The 18,910-nt window shown below is 33.9% G+C and overlaps 3 protein-coding genes across 4 annotated transcripts; 1 reads left to right on the top strand and 2 right to left on the bottom strand.

The window, feature by feature from the left end:
* Window positions 1-184: 184 nt before the first annotated feature.
* On the bottom strand, window positions 185-3,612 carry LOC108227380 (uncharacterized). Its single transcript, XM_017402492.2, has 6 exons — window positions 2,695-3,612; window positions 2,195-2,353; window positions 1,964-2,050; window positions 1,835-1,882; window positions 1,242-1,672; window positions 185-946 (listed from the first exon to the last, which is right to left on the bottom strand). The coding sequence occupies exons 1-6, from the start codon at window positions 3,236-3,238 to the stop codon at window positions 335-337; spliced, it is 1,881 nt and encodes a 626-aa protein (XP_017257981.1). The 5' UTR covers window positions 3,239-3,612; the 3' UTR covers window positions 185-334.
* A 3,449-nt stretch (window positions 3,613-7,061) lies between these two features.
* Window positions 7,062-13,166, bottom strand: LOC108227382 (uncharacterized). Of its 2 annotated transcripts, XM_017402495.2 has the most exons (10): window positions 12,997-13,166; window positions 12,733-12,890; window positions 11,455-11,742; window positions 11,056-11,185; window positions 10,232-10,339; window positions 10,016-10,118; window positions 9,811-9,936; window positions 9,053-9,246; window positions 8,259-8,382; window positions 7,062-7,601 (listed from the first exon to the last, which is right to left on the bottom strand). In XM_017402495.2, the coding sequence occupies exons 1-9, from the start codon at window positions 13,047-13,049 to the stop codon at window positions 8,292-8,294; spliced, it is 1,251 nt and encodes a 416-aa protein (XP_017257984.1). In that variant the 5' UTR covers window positions 13,050-13,166; the 3' UTR covers window positions 7,062-7,601; window positions 8,259-8,291. The 2 variants fall into 2 exon arrangements, with proteins under 2 accessions (XP_017257984.1, XP_017257985.1); XM_017402496.2 differs by lacking the exon at window positions 7,062-7,601 and having other exon boundaries at window positions 8,173-8,382.
* Window positions 13,167-13,899: 733 nt separating this feature from the next.
* Window positions 13,900-18,143, top strand: LOC108225984 (probable ADP-ribosylation factor GTPase-activating protein AGD11). The gene is made up of 8 exons (XM_017400937.1): window positions 13,900-13,942; window positions 14,726-14,810; window positions 15,237-15,312; window positions 15,783-15,946; window positions 16,023-16,242; window positions 17,434-17,550; window positions 17,656-17,751; window positions 17,862-18,143. The coding sequence occupies exons 1-8, from the start codon at window positions 13,900-13,902 to the stop codon at window positions 18,141-18,143; spliced, it is 1,083 nt and encodes a 360-aa protein (XP_017256426.1).
* The last annotated feature ends 767 nt before the right edge of the window (window positions 18,144-18,910 follow it).

Below are 18,910 nucleotides of genomic sequence, written 5' to 3'. Positions count from 1 at the left end.
GAGCTCTGATACCATGTTAAATGACCAATTATCTTAAAACCTCAAGGCGCTAGGGAAAGTTTTTTTTTTTACCAGGATCATTATATTCTCACACGATATTCAGCTTTAGCCGTGGATCTTGCAACTACAACTGTTTCAAAACAAAAAGGATTTGCAAGTCATAAGGATTTTTGCAAGTCATATGCACTGTTCAAGCTTATCACTATATCAGCTCCTTGCTCGAGCACATAAGTGTTACTTTTTCCAGCATTAACAACACACAAGATTACATAAATGATGAATTATAGCAAGTACAAAGTGTTTAGATAACTGACCACGACAGCATTCAGTAAATCTAATGAAGCAACAACTTGTTCTGCCTGTAGAAAATGCCTCTTCCATATGTAGAGCGCACCAGTTCCTCAAGTAGCGGATATTGCAACAACAAAAACAATGTCACTGGAATGCTAGCTAGTAAAATAATCGGCGCAGCAACCCACTGTACTTTATCATGTAGCACAAGTGATAGAGTTGCGCTGAATGTAACCATTGTAGCAGCTATAGATATAAACAATGATATTAGTCCAAGCGCCAATCTCTTTGGTAAAGAATATAAAAAATCCTCCTCTGCAAAACGCGAATTAAGTACTGCTAACAACATCATAACAGAGGTTGATGAAGAGAACAATGCTATTGCATCTGATATGGCAAAGAGAATAAAGACAGCATCATTTGAAAATAGTGGCTTTCCCTTCTCGTTATTTCCCCCGGGTACCGTAAATATAGCTGCAAATGCTATGGTTACAATAAGAGCAGCTACTACAGTAGCGGATGATGATGTATCTTTCATCCATTGCTGTGCTTCTTTGTGTAGCTCTCTGTGCTCAATAGTGAATACCATTTTTGGTGTTTTCCATTCATGGTTTAAGTTCCCTTTGATTGAAGGTATTATAAACTTTTCAACTTCCTGCACCAAGTTATATATGCCAATTTATAAGTACATTTCTGAAAATGTGCAAATAGAGCTAAGAGGTTAAAGTAACTTTTGGGGTTATGTTTAACCCAAAGCCTAAACCTAACATCAAGCACTTTATATGAATTTCAAAGAAGTTAAGTTCTTAACTACATTTTAGAAGACCAACAAGAGCAGGGACTAAACCTGCAGAAAATGTTTTTAGAGGAGAAACTTGTAACTATATATCAATATATATAGCTCATAATATGAAGTCAAAAGATTTGATGACGGAATTAATAAGTATGACCTTGAACCACTGAAGCTCACGCTGCATTTGCAAAGCTGCACCAGTCACTGTATTGAGACGATGCACAGGCGCTAACTCACCAGCAAAATGCAATGCAGTTCCCATGTAGTCAAATTTATTCGCAGTGAACACCTTATGTCCTGACAACTGATATACCAGGTTGTACACTTTCTCCTGCCTTTCCTTGATTGCAGCTACGAACAAGTTCAATCCTCCTACATCGTACTTGATGACTAGCGGATACTGACGGCAGCACTCCTCTACAAGCTCATGTATTCCGTATTTTACCCCGGTCGATACTGTGCTCCCCAATACCTCCCAAGCCAAACTCTTGTCACCCTTATTTATAACAGTTGAGCACATTAGTTTTACAAGTTCTTTCGTTTGTATGTACCACACTTTGTTTCGATGCATCTGCTTGATATGTGGTGCTGTAGGTGATATCATGTTAGAAATGAACAACACCTACAAACCTATTGGCTAAGGTTTTGTTCTAGATAGCCAAATTCATAGTAGTAAATTAAACTTCTGAAAGTTTTCAGTATAATTGAACAACAGATTGGAAGAGTAATAGGTTGAAGCCAAATTCCTACCCAAGTTTTGCAGTACACTCCAGAAGAGAACATTGAACCCATAGCTTGCTGAAAATGAAGATGTAGCAATGATTAGTATAGAGACTAGTCACAAGTGTAACTCAGCTTCACATAGATGGATACATTTACCTTTATTAATTTGGTTTTGTGCTGTGATCAACATTGATGATCTTGAATCAGGGGACTCCACTGCTCTCTCCTCAGTAGCTGGAATCCCTATTTAAGGAATAGGAATTAAATGTATAATCGAGCTAAGCTAACATTTCAATAGACTATCATGTTGAAATGAAATATTTAGAGGCTCCACTAATATTAAATATTTTTGACATATAAATATGATTACCACACAACACGACTTACATGAACAGATAATTCGTTCCCAAAATCCAAGCTTGCATCCACTTTGAAAAGCATAAGGTTTTGCAGCTAGTACTTGTAAGGCGGTTACCAGGTCTGTATAAATGTTATTTTCCTCCATCACTAGGTCTGGGTACTTTTTAACTAGGTACAGAGCCACATCTGCGCAAGATCCATCAGTTGTACACAAAAATACTAAATAGATAAACATATACAGGATGGTTCCACAGCCACAGTTGCTACGTTGTGACAACTGTCCTGATATATTGAGTCATAAACCAGAATAGTGAACATGCATTTAGTGCCAAATTTAAGTTCCTATATATGTAGTGACAATTGTCCCGATATAAACTATTATGAATAATGTATTAATGCTTTTAATGTAAACACAGGTCTAAAGATATTAGTTCATGCAGATTCTGTTGATTATATTACTAGAAACAAAAGTGGTCTCGTATTTTATAGTCTACTACTGAACTTCTATATGAAATACACAAACATACCATAGAAATCGGCTAAGATAGTAAAGCCAAGAAGGTCAGCACCAAATTGTCCCTGGTAAGGACTAGTTCCTCGCTCTCCAACGACATCTTTTGTCACCCCTAGCAAATAACACAACATCTCTTTCTGGCTGTACTTGGCTGCCAGAGTCAAGGGGGTGTACCCGTCGTCGTTAGTAATCTGAGCCATTTCTGGGTCTTTATTGATCAAAAGTTTTGCAGCTTGTGTATTCCCTACAGTGGCAGCATAGTGCAGCGCTATATCTCCATTGCTGTTACAAATCCTCAGCATCTGCGGCTCATCTAGCCGCATAATCCAGTCCACTAGTTCTTGTACAAAGCGGTGAGAAGTATTTGTTCCCACAGCTATGTGTAGAGGCGTCTCCAAGTCATACGAGAAGTAGGTGTATAAGTCGTAATTTTCTTCTTTAAAGATGCTCTCTGCAGTTTCCCAGTCATCTTCGATGGCTGCTTTATATATTTTCAGATAATTAATCAAGCTGTTGCCATTTGCCATTGGAGAAGTTCTTGCAACTGTTATGAACATTTGAGTGAGGTAATAATATGATATAGATCTAGATTTATACAGTACGGTGTCTGTTTATGGGCCTTCACAGAATTTATTTGTATCTACCACTCATTTATCGTCCTCTGTTGCAGATTTTCACCTTCTAGGCATTCTCAGCTACAGGTGACTAGAGACTAAGCTAAAACCGAAATATGAACAACAAAAATACTCAACCATAAATCACAAAAATTGTATGCGCAAAATGTAACCGCGCCAACAGAATTGTTTATACTAGGACCATTGGTAAAACTAGAAATGTAGTTCATCTGAGTGCAGTTTTTATGTGCTAAGTGCAGTACCCAGTGAATAACTTCCTTTTTACTTAGATAAATGTGCATTCAAGTGAGATAATACACAACTAAGGTTGCTTTCACTCTGATATAATTCATTTCGATAGAATGGACTTAAAAATTATAAAGAAGTTTTACAGAGAAAAAAGAATTTATGAAATAATATTGACTAAATATAAGTGTGTCTAAACTTTTTATGCTGAAGATTGTAAGGGAACGTCATGAAGAAGTGAAATGAGTATACCTTCCAAAACCTGAGGGTTATAAATCTAATTCAAATAGTTGGAATGGAATGATTGAAAGAATGAAAATTATTTAAATTTTCTTCAATCACCCCTAAATTTAGAGTACAAATTTCATTTCATCTTTCATTCCATTTCATCAAAGTGAACAGAACTTAAATCGATAAACCAGTACTGTGTCTGAATAAGAGCCCTGGTTGGATTCCAATTTCCAGGGCATCCCTTGCCACTTATTTTTTTATCTCCAACGTCAAAAGAAGAAATGTGTTTGGTCGTGGGGACACTGGACAACAATAATAGAGCTCAATCAATTTGTTTCACAGTAGGCAAGTTAAAAAATAATGTTTTAATAAAAATATGACGTGATTCCAAGGGGTTTGTTGCGTCAACGCATGATGTCACTGGGCTACGCTTCAGCTTACATGGGTCATGGGGGAAGGGAGCCCTCACTTCCGTTGTATGAGAAAAAACATGATTTTTAACTATATAATTATTCCATCGCAAAAACAAATAATATTAGAGCTGACATAGTAAAGGTAAGAAATCGCCTGATTTTCCATGGAGCAGCCTGGAACTAAAGAAATGCAAGGAGCCAGCTACTCGAACAAGGAACAACAACTGATGGAGGATGCATCTTCTTCAGCCGCTATTGTATTGTCTTAGGTTCACTGATTTCTGCCATGACATTTGCAGCAGGAATTTTAGTACTAGGAAAAAGAACAAAATGGGCAACTTTGTGTTTGGTTGAAGAGAATAAATTGAGTAAAATTAGTTAGAAAATAATAGGGATAAGAGATATATTTTGAAATAAAAATTAAATAATTGCAAAATTGTTATGATGAGATTTTATTTGAGAAGAATTTGGGGTAGGTGATAATAGAATATTTCATTTCAAAGTGAAGGTGTGATCTCTAGACATCAGGCAAGAAAGGGACCAAAATGAAATTTGTTAAAAGAGATAGTAGAGTAAAAATAGTGTGAAAAGAGAGGAAAATTAAGAAAGTGGTGGGACCATTAATTTTAGGAAAGTTTTCTAACGTAAAGAAATGGGTGGGATGTCCAAAAAAGGAAACCGTAAAAAATCTAGTGGGATATGGGGAGTATGTATTAAGAGCATCTTCAAGAGACTCCTAAATGAGCTCTTAAACTGAAATTTGAGGAGGGAGAAATATATTTTTGCTCCAAAATACTCCTAGTAGCTCTTCATATCACTAAGAGTCTCTTGTTTCTCTCTCTTGTCTCTTCAAAGTTAAGAGCCATTACACAGCTCTTAACTTATTTTTTACAATAAAATATCTATTCCTTCCATTATTACATTTGAGTTTGTGTCGTATACAAAGTCCAAAAAAAATAAAATATTAAATTAAGAGCAAGTATAAAGAATATTGTTGGAGTTAAGACTCTTAAATTTGTATTAACTTACTAGGAGGGTAATATTTTATATCATATTTAGGAGTCAACTAAGAGACTGTTGGAGATGCTCTAAGGGGACATATTCAGAGATTTTAAAGGATTTTTTCATTTAAGACTCTAAAATTTGTATTAACTTACAAGGAGTGTAATATTTTATATCATATTGAGGAGTCAACTAAGAGGCTGTTGGAGATGCTCTGAGGGGGCATATTCAAAGACTTTAAAAGATTTTTTCATTCATGAAATATGAGGGGATTAAATTAAGATTTTAAATTATACTTAAAAATTCAACGGTATTTAATTGGGATTGTTTAAAACTCTGTCGCTTTGGGAATTAGATACCCAAGTTGATTTTCTGTGTAATGAATTATGGTGTTGAAGAGTTTTTTACAAATTCGGTCGCCATCCCATGTAATGTGGATCTACATAAAAGATTTTCCGAATATCCAAACATATCTGTAAATGGTAAAATTTTGATGAATTGAAGTTTGATAATAATGCTATAAAGATTTTCTCTTGTGTTGCATAGTAAAGTGCATGATGTCCATGTAGGGTTTGGGCTCATTAATGGAGTTGTTTTACTTTCGGAGTATCTTCCTGTTGGGTCGTGTAACACCAAAACCCTACCATTAAGCTTAAGGAGTAAATCTTTGGCTAGAATTGTGTAAATTATATTGTTTGGTATAATGAAGAAATTTGATGATAACATGCCTCTTTTATTAATGAAGAACACTAAAAATCTAATGAAGCAACAAACTGTTTTGCTTGTAGAAGATGCCTCTTCCATATGTGGAGCGAACAAGTTCCACAAGCAGAGGATACTGCAATAACAAAAACAGTCACCGGAACGCCAGCTAGTAAAGTAACCGGAGCAGCAATCATTGCATAGCACAAGCGCAAGCGTTGCACCGAACGCAACCATTGTTGATGCTAGACTAGTGAGATGAGTCCAATTGTCAGTCTCTTCGGTAAAGCATACAAAAAATCCTCTTCAGCAAAACGCGAATTAAGTACAGATAAGACACCAATACGGAGGTTGAGGAAGAAAATAATGCTATTGCATCTGATATGGCGAAGAGTATAAAGACTGATTCGTTTAGGAACAATGGTTTGCCCGCGTCATTGTTTCCTCCTGGCGCAGTAAAAAATAGCTGCAAATGCCATGGTAACGAGAAGAGCAGCTACGACAGTGGCTGACGCTGATGTTTCCTTCATCCACTGTTGCGCTTCTATGAGTAAATCCTTGTGTTCATTCGTGAATAACATTCTTGGTGTATTGTTTTCTTTGTTCAAGGCTTCTTTGTAAGAAGGTTCCACAAACTTCTTTGTCCCCAGACCATGTTCCCAAGTGAGACATACTGGGTTGTTCTGGTGTTGGTATTGTAGGTTTGAGTGTAAAGATAGGGTGGTGCACCAGCTAGGGCTCGAAAAGACAGTAAGTTCCAGTTACCTGATCAAGGTTTGTTTGAGATATAATATGGATCAAAAAGGCTAAGGATGGTTCTGCTGCAGCTCTCATGTCACTTTGGTTCTATACCACTGGTTGACTGTGGGTTAAGTGCCAATGAAAATTACAGTCTTGACAATATTGTTATTAGGACAACAATATAACCAGAGCTGTAATTAAACACAAACAAAACAAATAAAACTCAAGTACTTCTGCATTACTCAGCAAAAACAGGATGAGTAACAGCTTATTTAAAAGCACTAGAAATTACATCTACTGAAAAACAAAAGTTACCTTTGTAATATCTCATTTACTCAACAGCCAAAAAAACAATTATTATGCTACATCTGTATGTAACTAATGAACAGCCCAAGATATATCCTAGTATACTATACGACACGAAATTTAGATGACAACTATAAAACAATCCAGGGCAATAAACTTTCAGATTTACTAAATGAGAATAGTATTCAAGTACTATATATAATTCTACCAAGTCGTAGGAATTCTCATCTGTATGGTGCACTTTACTATTCGTAAGAGTGTGTTTCTAGAGTTGCACCATGAAAGAGCCTTGAAATATCAGCAGAGTGCCTGAGATTCTATTTCTAGGAAGATAAATTATGATAAAAAAGACCTCTTAATTACATCTAATCATTAACCCCATGTAACATTAAACATCAAAACATCATGGGGCACTTTGTTCAGATTATAAGATTAATAAATACTAGGACCTCCAGCAAACCATTGATTTTAAGGCGTGTGCTAGGCTCCGTAAGTTAACAGTTGCCCTTAAGCTTTAGAATTTGGTCTCAGGATAGACCCAGATATTCGATTTGGGCTTGGATTTTACCTGGCTTGTTAGGCTTCCGGCCATTGTTTTGGAAAACTTGAACAATACTACTCCAAAAAATAAATAATACTCCCTCCGTCCCACTTTTCTTGTCCCCCTGTCAAAAACCACCTTCTATTCAATTATAATAGATAAGGTACTCCCTCCGTCCCATGGAGCAGTATACATAAGGGATGGGTCACGGAGATTAAGAAAAAATGTAATTTAGTGGAGAAATGTAACAAAAGTAGGTAAAGTCGTTGGACCAACTAATATTTTATGTATAAAATGTGTAGTGGAAAAAAGTAGGGGATCTAGTAAAAATTTTATATTATAAAACTTTACTGTTTTGGGAATGTATATAATTGAGTGGGACGTCCCAAAAAGAAACTGTATAGAAATGAACGGGTCAGAGGGAGTATATGTCACCAAAATTTTGAATTGTTTTTTAGAAAAATTAACATATTTAACATATAATTTACCATATTAAGTTAATTTGGACAAGCTTTTTGGGACAGAAAATAGGAAGGGGGGACTATAAAACCAGGAGGGAGGGAGTAATACATATACTAATTTGTCAAAAACTTGTTTGTTATCTAGAGTTCAAAAACCAAAAGAAAGTAAATGGCTAATCCAGCCATTAAAAGATTAAGGATGAGTATGCATGCATTGTTGCACAACTGAGCAGGTACAATTTAATAAGATATCTCCATTTAAATGCATAGCTGTACTGAAACGACTACATTATGAAGCATAATCAGTAAAACTGACTTACGAGTGTATAAAAACTATATAGCTATGATACATTTCAAGATGAGGGTCTCCTCTGAATCACCAGATCATCAGCAGAGTAATAATCAGCAATGAGTCTGTACATGTATGATGGATTATGCCCTCCCCTGCAACAAGATGAAGATTACTTTCAGTAATGCCCACATACTTGAGAGAGTTATAAGCCAATATATGACTAATTCCAAAAACGGACCTACTTCTAATTTTATAATAGAATTACCAACAATTCAATTTATATTTTTATATGTCCCGAAAGATTGAGTAACTGAGCAAAACATACATAAATTGACTGTAACGAAAATAGTGATGTAAATAATTAACCATCCTCCTCGCCATCCGACTCAAAAATAAATGAAAATAGTGAGCAAACTATATAAGCTCTTACATGTTCAATGATAGGGGATCCCTCCTCTAAATCACTAACCACGAGATATTTCCAGAGAACATTCGTAAATTTTAATCAAATCTTAGATTTGACTAGATGTAGTGATGATCTATCATAGAGAAGAGCATACAAGGAGCTGGTAAGCATATTACCGACATCTAGAGTTGTGTTAAACCTTTAAAATATTACATTAATATTTAACCAAAAAACAATAATGTAAAAATATATTGGTTTCAATTGGCTTCTTAAACTTTTGATTCATTGTACTTCAGAATCAGTGCTGTTGTGAGAAGGCATTAGCAGATATAATGCAATGTAAAAAGACAAACTGAAAACAGGAACAACTTGGAAATATAATTCTAGTTAAATACCACAATACACAGTAAACTTACGTGTCGGTAATAAATAAACTGACAAGTTTTGGTGGGACGTAATCAAATGCAGGATTCACAACATGAAGAAGAGGAGAACCAGAGCCAGTCCCGAAATCCATGCAATCTGAGAATTCCCCAAAGTCTAGTAACTCAGATGGGGATTTTAGCTCATTCAGTAAGACCTCTGGATTGTGGGGATACAATGGGCACAACTGTCATGTGTGTAACATTAAATAACAATTAGATAATGGAATAAAGTTAGCTGTCCTGATTGTGTATTTGAGAAACAGATAAGCTGACGTAAAGACAGCTTTCAATGTACCATCTAATGATGTACAACTTCAATTCAGATGTTGCTGACCACAGGTTGCCTGTGACTTATAATTTTAAACGCTGATTAACTATTATATGTCCACTAAAAGTAACCGAATGTATTCATCAATAATCAATCATGCAAATTTTCTTATGGTTTTGAATACAACTGATAGTCTGATAGAGATTATCTACATTATAATTTACAACATCCAATATTTATAACTTCTATATTATGATATCATTTTATAGCAGTGGAGATCTTATTATCTGCTTCTAGCAGTGGAATGATAGCATAGCACAACTTGATTGCAGCAACTAATATCGGAGAAACAAAGAGACCCTCACATCAACTCACCAATAATCTGCCTCAATCAGTTGCAACAGACAGCCAGGACGATATAATACAAGCTAATTCTTCCCACAAGCTAAATTATAATTAGTAATATCATAAATTAAAATACCTTATGAATTCCGGCAAGAACAACAAATGGCACGGCATGTCTTTGAGCAGCAAGTGCAACCATATTCAACCCAACAGGTGCTATAACACTACCATTTGCCATGACAGCATGAGCTCCCACAATAACCTTAAAAAACATTGGTGGACAAAACTAGTTAAAATACACTTTTAAAATTATAAACAAATCTTTGAGGTATCATACAGACCATGTTCACTCGTGAAATCATGGCGAACACAGCAGAATCAGTAATGATGGTGGTCTGTAATCCTCTAGCAACCAATTCCTTGGCAAGAATATGCCCCTGATATCTAACAATATGAAGAAAGGGAGAAAAGAAAGACTCTAATCACTAATAAGTTCAAAAGTACAGGAATAAGAAAGTTTATCCACAGTGCAGTAAAAAGTAATCAGTTCAACAAACCTTGGAGCACCCTCTGCAACAAATACCCGAAATGATCTTTTTTTCTCTTTTGCAGCACAAAGAAATTCAATCACTGTGGTTGAACTTCCTAGAGTCAATATTACCTCACTGTACACATAATATTTCAAATAATTAATATTGTATATATTGTATAAGATGAAATGGACTGTTGCACTATGCAGATACTTTGCGGTAGAAAACTAAAATTAGTTCTTTCTCGTATCTGTTAAAGCAATTGGAAGAGTGAAAACTAGATGAGAAAGAAAAAGTGAAAAACTAGAGACAGATGTCAGCAACATAAACTATATACTTGGTCTAGCCTAGATTCTACTAAATAATAAATGACACCCAAAATAATTCTCAACAAAATAAAGAGAAGCCAAACTACATTTGCTAACTAATCTATATAACTATTATAATTATCTAAATGTACCTTGCTTTTACAGAACAGGAGACTGCTCTTTTAAACATCAAGTAGGTATAGCTATTTTATAGTAATTCATTTATCTTTCCTATCAGGCTACCAAAAGGGATTGGCATTGCAGATAACTCGGTTAATAAACTTGTGAGTAGTATCAATGTTCACTCCACTTCCTACATATTATAGGTTCAGCTCAAAGAACAAAGATCCAAGATTAGATTCATACACAAAATGAAAGGCGGAAAAGCCAAAGAGTGGGAACATAGACAATAATTTATTCAGAAATAAGAAAACTTGGGCTGGAAAATCAAGGAGTTAAAAAATAACATGCAAGATTGTGTCTCCTTATAAAAACAGTGTAGAGATGAAATGATTTTTATTTATCAGTATGAGGGGAAGGTACTTTTGGTGAATATGCTCCACAGCTTGCTCAGCAATCTGCTCATGGCAGGTATTAATATCTTGAATCAGCTCATTCACAGTCTCAATAATATTGTGCTTTAGCTTCCGAGTCCTTGAATTTTTATCTGTAGCTGTATACATATAAAATTCAACTATTAACCCATTGACCTTGGAGAAAAAGTTTATATACACATATATTGTGAAGAGCAGAGTTACATATATACCCACACCAAAGCCAGCTACATGTTTAATGTTTTTAATCAAAACAGTATACATCATATGGTTTTGACAAGGACATAGATGAGCCGGCTACTTCCAAACATCCAAGAAAACCTTAAAAGAACTAGCATCTCCTTACATAAATTAAATGAGAGTATCGAAATCAAAACAAAGGGCTTACACTTGCTTTTCCCTTCAGAATCACCACCAGAGGAATAAGTGTGGGGAACAGCTGCAGAATGAGGCACATCCTCAAGAAGTGTCTGCAAGGAAGGTGGCCTTAGTGTGCTTCTAGAAGCGGCAGCAACAGCAGCAGCAGACAGAGCTGGGTGATCACCTCGTTCAAGTTCATCTTCATCATCACTTGCAGCTGACACACTTAACCCGCCTATAGTAGCAGTCGTGAGAGAAAGATCCTCCTCTCTGATTATATGCAAAACACGCCTCACTATATTCCCAACTGCAAGTTCTGTTTTGCAAGTGGAGGACATGAGCATAACAATAAATACCACATAAGTGCTTAAAGCACATAAATATTTTGAGACACTATTTGACACCTCTTCACTCAGATTTGGTCAAAGAATTAGTTGATTCTGTTATGTTCGTAAACGATTCCTAACCCACGGATACAATTCGGTACATGATTAATAACAATAAAAGGACGGTCAAAAAGTAATGCAATAAAGCTAAACTCCGTGGAAGCTTTTAACCGCATCAACAAGTTGGAAATCTTGTATATAGTTGAAACTAGTACATTTCTAGACTTGGTGGTACAATTGCAGCAAACGACGAGACATGTAGGATCATTGAGTCTATCGAATCAAATGTAAACAGTAAAGATATGAAAAAATATCTCTACTATGTTAAAAGGATTACATGGGATGGGAGTGTCAAACAGTTACAATCACATCCAACATTTTTCCCAAAATAACCACACACATAAATCGCAATAATACACAACCACCAACATTCTTATAGTTCAAACTAAAGCATCACGAATCCATCACAATCTACCAAACCCTAAACCCTAAAATCCTCATATCGTCTCATCTATAACTACATAAAAGATTCACTCACAAACACCAACTACATTTCCTTGTCTACACATAACCCTTCAATCATAACTACTAAATATCTCACGCCTAATTTTCCACTTAATTCACAAAACTCTATATCACATCACAATTCAATACAACACTAATCAATTAACGCTAGCTTATCACCTCCCCTCCCTCCTTCCCTCCCTCTCTCTCTCACTCACTCACTCACTCACTCACTCACTCACTCACGATATGTTGTTATAGAGATATCAGATGACAGAATCAGCAAGAGTAAGTCACAATTCAATACAAAAAAAAAATCAATAAACCCTATCTCCTCCCTCCCTCTCTCTCTCTCTCTCTCTCTCTCTCTCTCTCACACACACACACTATATTATTTTATAATTGCCATATCATACCGACAGGATTAGCGCGAATAAGCTGTTCACCGACACCTCTCACAGCCTCGATAATCACACCAGCCTGATTACTCCCATGCGGGATCCGCTGCTGCGATATCACCGACCGCAACAACTCAGCCGTCAGCTTCGCCGTCGCCTTGGACCCCTCAATCTTACTGCCACCACATGAAATCAAACACAAACACAATTCACCATACAAAACAACACAACTGAGACCTATAGATACAGATATTGTGCGTATATGTTGTATTAAGAAATTACCGTTTCTGAAGCTTGACGACGAAGTCATTGACTTGAGCTTGAACATCCGGCATGATTTTGTTTTTGTCGAAAAAAGCTTGAATTAAAATTAAAGGGATTTTAATGGAGGCGGATTTGTTAGGGAAGATGAAACAGTGATAATTGATTGTGTTAAATTTACACTTTGGTCCCTTGTGTTGCTGAATATATCGTTGTTCAATTTTTGCGATTTTTCAGTTATGTTTTCAATTTATTAAGGAAATCTCATTTTTTGTATGAGTCAAAATTATTTGCATCAATTCGAATATTGTAAAAAATGAAGATATATGTGTTTTTAATTTGAAAAAGTTATTTCTTTCAAAATTGATTTATACATGTCTCATATAAAAAGAATTGAACCTATATGCATTTGAAATCAGAAAAGTTTAATTTATGACGTATTATATTTATAAATTTTATAAATTTAATACTAACAAAAGCACAAAGTGATATTAACAATTTTTATAAAATATGCTCGTGATAAAAAAACACTACAAATAAATCTTGTAAAAAAAGTTCAAAAAAAATTTGTTCTTGTTGATGAATTCTGTCATTGGCTCTTTCTGCAATTTAATTTTTCCACAACCCTTTCGCTTTACACATAATCTAGCATGTATTTATTCAATACATTCACAATTACACATAATTTTGTTTAAGAATCTCACTGCATTTTTTTCATCCTGCCTCCTGGATAATATTCAAATCATAAGTTACTTATGAACCATCTGTAAGTGCCTAAATTTATGAAAAATTTGCTTTTATATGTGTTTATATGTGTAAGTTCGTAAAATTTTTATTAATATCATAATATTTAATGCAGATTATGATGCAAATGCATGGATATGAAAGAGATCATTAGATTGAATCTTGATTTTTGGGATTGAGATGTTTGAGAATAATGAAAATTCGAATAAGCCGATGTGTTCAGGTACTTCCATGCCTTTCCTTGAATCATTCACATTTTCATATTTGAGTTGCATGTCATTGTGTTAATTGGATCTTTCTTATTATGTTATGAATTCTGATTGTCATGCATGATACATGGTAAATATACTTGGTTTTAGGATTTTCTTGATGGTGAATTTTGTTGTTCTGAACCTTGACATGTTTATCGATCGAGCAATTGATTAATCTGTGGTGATCTTAAATCGATAAACTTTTTGAAATTATTAGACAATCGCCTGACATAAATTAATCTTCAAATAAAGTTTTTGATAATAACAAAAACAGGAGTAAGAGCATCTGAATGGTGTAGTACGTGATCTCGCGTGCATTATGATCGTACAGTAAAATATTATCCATTTACTAGCCTGATTCGAGCACCTACTTTTTCACACATCCAAAATAAGTAATCTTTATGAATCCCTCTATAAAGCTTAATGTTAGCTAATGTATCAGAACCAATCTCAAATTAATTAAGAAGTTAGTTGGTTCATAAGGACGGGGACAAGATTCCAAATAATTATTCCACCTAAAATGTCAAGATATAGGTTAAAAAAACAAAAAAACAAATGATCAATCATAATTGACAATATTACGGCCTTTATGGGTAAAATACATCAAGGCCACAACTTTTGTTTTGAAAGACGAGGACATGTACACAAATTTTAAATATACTGGCGGCATTATTTGACTACAATATTTAAGTGTAAACATATAATGTCATTATAATTTCTTGGCAACTTCTATAAGTTATATTTTCAATTACTAGGTCCTCGAGAAAGGCTAGATAAATTGCTATCAGAAGCTGACAACAAGATTTGTGCAGATTGCGGGACACCAGATCCAAAATGGGTGTAAGCTTCCGACATCAGTATTATTTACAATTTATCAACTTATAGTTATACTCAAAAACGAGAGGATCAGTAATTTATAATAAAGATAATTTGTTGTCATTCTTCAGTTCTCTCTCAGTTTTTACATACATTTTATGGATAGAAAAGTTGAATTAGTTAGTGTAATTACTATGAATTAGTTATTGTAATCATAGATCATTGTTTATTTTCCTTTACATCCTAAAAAAACAAAATAGATGAAGTATTCTATAAATCCTATTTGTGGGATTGTCATTTTCAAGTAAAAAGAAAAACCTATTGCAATATTTTATTAAATATGCATTCTTAGATATTTCACTCGGGCTTTTATGTATATGCAGTACATTCGTGTAGGATTTGGTCATTGCCTACAATTTTGTCATGTCATTATAACTTTCTGATAACCAGGTCTTCAAATATAGGAGCGTTTATATGTATCCAGTGCTCCGGAGTACATAGAAGTCTTGGAGTCCATATATCAAAGGTTTAGCTTCCTCGACACACTCATATGTTGTTATTTGTTTTATTTCTTACAATTATTGTTCACCATGCATAATTAACTCAATAATATTCTTGCAAATTTTACTATTTCAAGTAAAAATCAAATCGTGTGGTACCATATAAAAACTATTGTTCTATATAAAGCCCATAAGAGAAGTTATGTCAGAGGGACATCAAAAATCTAAGTAGTTTTTATTCAAATTAGTATGTAGACCTCGAAGGAGGGTGCATTAGGCTTAATCAAACGTTGAGTCCTTCTTTGACCAACTAATAGACTATATATATATATATATATATATATATATATATATATGTATGTATGTATGTATGTATGTATATGTATGTATGTATATGTATATAAATGTTTTTGGATAAAATTTTGTTTTTTTGTTTCACCTTATTGAATAGTATAAGAGAATGACGTAACTATATGTAATCATATTTATGTAACAGGTTTTTTCGGTAAAATTAGATGAATGGACGAATGAGGAAGTTGATGCTTTAGAGTCGTTGGGGGGAAATAAAGCTGTAAACTATAAATATGAAAGTTCCATGCCGGACAACTTTAAAAAACCAAATCCAGATTCTTCTATCGAGGAGCGAACTGATTACATTAGGTAAATAGAATTATAAATTGTGTTGTAAACATGTATAAATGTGTCCTAGAGCATTGGATAAACAATGTTTATGCAGGAGGAAGTATGTCTTGCAACAATTTCTGAAAGCCGATGAATTGATTTCCTTACCCTTACCGTATCCATCAACATCAACTTCCACTTTAAGTAGTAGTTCTAGTTCAGATGAGAAGAGAAAATTAGAGAAGAATAAAAGTCACAAAAGTCAAAGTCGCAACAATGCCTTCTATAGTTGGATGAAGTCTGAAAGCAGATCATCAAAGAAGTGCAATGCCACGGTAATGAATTTTTCAAATATTTTGCTTACATATGCTACAACAGAATTAATGTTTAGTCAAAATATTGAAATGATTATATTTATGTCTTACAAATATAATTTCAGTGAAAAAACTTAGGATTTCATCTCACCACAACTTAAAAACGAGCTTCATGAAATTTTACGTATTAATGAAACACCCATCTGTTATCCATTTTACCTACAATACATAAACATTTCATGTTCATTTAACCAAGTAACATCTTAATGACAAATTTTATAAGATATATAGACCACAAATGCAGTTACGATCCTTTTTTTCTAAAATTCAATTGTAGAAACTTAATTATTCACATGCTTATGCCTAGGGCTAGCTGTCAAAAAATTCCGAAAAATCTGATATCCGTCCGAAAAATCTGCATTCGTATCCGAGATAAAGCGGATAGTATCCATATCCGAAACAAAATGGATATTATCCGCATTCGAATCCGACAATTCAGGATACTGATAAAGCAATATCTGTATCCAATACTATCCGAATCCGAAATTTTATATATATATATATATATATATATATATATATATGAAATTTAAATATTATATATATTAAATAAATATATATATATATATATATATATATTGTAATTTTATAACTTTATAGTGTGTGTATTATATTGTGTGTATATATATATATATATATATATATATTTAAATTAATATATCTATATATATTTTATATAATTGTAAAATATTATAGACATATATCATAATATCATTCGAGTTTAATATTTAAAGATAATAAATTTATATTTAAAGATAAATAAAAATTAATTTTTTTAACAAATATAGACCTTCTTTAATGACTTTAATTCATAACTCAATTTTTAAAAATAATTTTTAATTTTTTACTATTTTTTATTTTTTAATAGAAAAATAAAAAAATTGATTCAAAATCGGATTCAGATCCGGATAGTGTCTGTCGGATTTGTATTTAGATATTATATTTTAAAAATTTTAGGATCCGGATCCAGATACAGATATGAATTTTCGGATACGGATACAGGCGGATCCGCATCCGAATTATCCGTTTGACACCCCCACTTATGTCTTTATAATGGGTCAAACCCTCAAGGCCTCACATTTTTCTTTTTTAGAATGAGGCTATCACCGGCTATCTTATATTTCAACTTAGTGTATTTCGTATACTCTGTAGGTAGGTATGGTTGAATTTGTTGGACTAATAAAGGTCAAAACGGTAAAAGGCAGCAATCTAGCAGTACGAGATTTGACGACAAGTGATCCCTACCTTATACTTTCACTTGGAAACCAAGTAAGCTTTTTTTTTTTAATGATTAAATCAATTTTTAATTCAATAGGTTCGGGAAAATATATATATATTATTAGTTATGAAACTTTCCACTTGACTACCTTGTAGTCAGTGAAGACGGATCCCGTCATGAATAGTCTGAATCCGGTTTGGAAGGATATGCTTATGTTGTCAATCCCAGGTGACATTCCTCCTCTAAAGCTAGTAAGCCTATTTCTCTGAGAAAAATGATTTGTACTATAAAAAATATCGATATTATCATTGTGATATTTTCAAAATTTCTACTCAGACTTGATATCAAATCATTATTGCAGCACGTATATGACAAGGACACATTCACCACTGATGATTATATGGGAGAAGCTGAGATTGACATTCAACCATTAGTCACTGCTGCCAAAGCAGCTGACACGTGCAGATCTGGAGAGTCGATGCCACTTGGGAAACTGGTTGCGAGTAAAGATAATACACTGATATCTGACGGTATCATTAGTCTTGTGGATGGGAAAGTGAAACAAGATCTTATTCTCGAACTACAAAACGTTGAAAGTGGAGTGTTAGAGGTTGAGCTTGAATGTGTTGCCCTAATGCAATAGCACACTGAAAGGAGATTTTAATGAAATATATTACAAAGTGACCTGTAAATCTGAAACTTTTTCTGTTTAGTAGAAGATTAATCACAAAGAGAAATTTGTGGAGTATAATTATTTGCATTGCATTTAAACCACTATATGTTTCTGGTTGAAATGATTTTGTGATTAAATATCGAGGTTCTTGGTTTTCTTTCTAGCTTATTTATCAACTGGCTTTTTCTATCTTCGTCCTTGTTGCCATCTAACATGTCACTTCATTACATAGTGTATTATCAAGCACTAGAATTTTTACTTGAAATATGAAATTATGGAGTAGTTGTTGGTTACAGAGGAGTTGGTTGCATTCTTAAGAAATTATATTCTGAAAACCAATTATGCTATAAAATGACAGATGTTAGAGATTTCCCGATACATAATATATTTACAATATGTGTGAACGTTTCCTTGACCGTTATTAAAACATTAAAACATGTAACAAGGAAAACCAAAATAGAGATACCTCGTATGACATGTTATTATTTCTTGATCATGCATGTGTTCACTCGTTCAAGACTCGACAGCAACGGCCTTCTCCACCCAGTATTTCTCATTGTCGAAACTAATCAAAGTGATCATTTTTGTTTCAAAAAATATGATGAATGTAGTGAAATGCAAAACCTCCAAGATATGTACGTGAAAGAGGTGTGAAGAATTAAAGGGGGAATGAAGGTTATTATAGATAGCATATGTATGGGAGGCCAATATCTAAATAATATCGAAATTTAAATATA

This window comes from Daucus carota, chromosome 6 (assembly GCF_001625215.2).
Source record: "Daucus carota subsp. sativus chromosome 6, DH1 v3.0, whole genome shotgun sequence".
NCBI lineage: Eukaryota > Viridiplantae > Streptophyta > Magnoliopsida > Apiales > Apiaceae > Daucus > Daucus carota.
This window is presented reverse-complemented; position numbering and strand designations above follow the sequence as displayed.

Bases quoted from the DNA above. Each gene is read 5' to 3' on its own strand.
- LOC108227380 (XM_017402492.2), bottom strand. From the start codon at position 3,238: ATGTTCATAACAGTTGCAAGAACTTCTCCAATGGCAAATGGCAACAGC. The intron at 2,051-2,194 runs GTAAGTCGTGTT...TTCCTTAAATAG, and splicing joins GGAACGAATTATCTGTTCAT to GGATTCCAGCTACTGAGGAG. The intron at 1,673-1,834 runs GTAGGAATTTGG...TATCACCTACAG, and splicing joins GAGTGTACTGCAAAACTTGG to CACCACATATCAAGCAGATG.
- LOC108227382 (XM_017402495.2), bottom strand. From the start codon at position 13,049: ATGCCGGATGTTCAAGCTCAAGTCAATGACTTCGTCGTCAAGCTTCAG. The intron at 11,186-11,454 runs GTAAGCCCTTTG...ATATGTATACAG, and splicing joins TTCTGAAGGGAAAAGCAAGT to CTACAGATAAAAATTCAAGG. The intron at 10,340-11,055 runs GTACCTTCCCCT...TTATGTGTACAG, and splicing joins GTGGAGCATATTCACCAAAA to TGAGGTAATATTGACTCTAG.
- LOC108225984 (XM_017400937.1), top strand. From the start codon at position 13,900: ATGTTTGAGAATAATGAAAATTCGAATAAGCCGATGTGTTCAG. The intron at 15,947-16,022 runs GTAAATAGAATT...ATGTTTATGCAG, and splicing joins GAGCGAACTGATTACATTAG to GAGGAAGTATGTCTTGCAAC. The intron at 17,752-17,861 runs GTAAGCCTATTT...TCATTATTGCAG, and splicing joins ACATTCCTCCTCTAAAGCTA to CACGTATATGACAAGGACAC.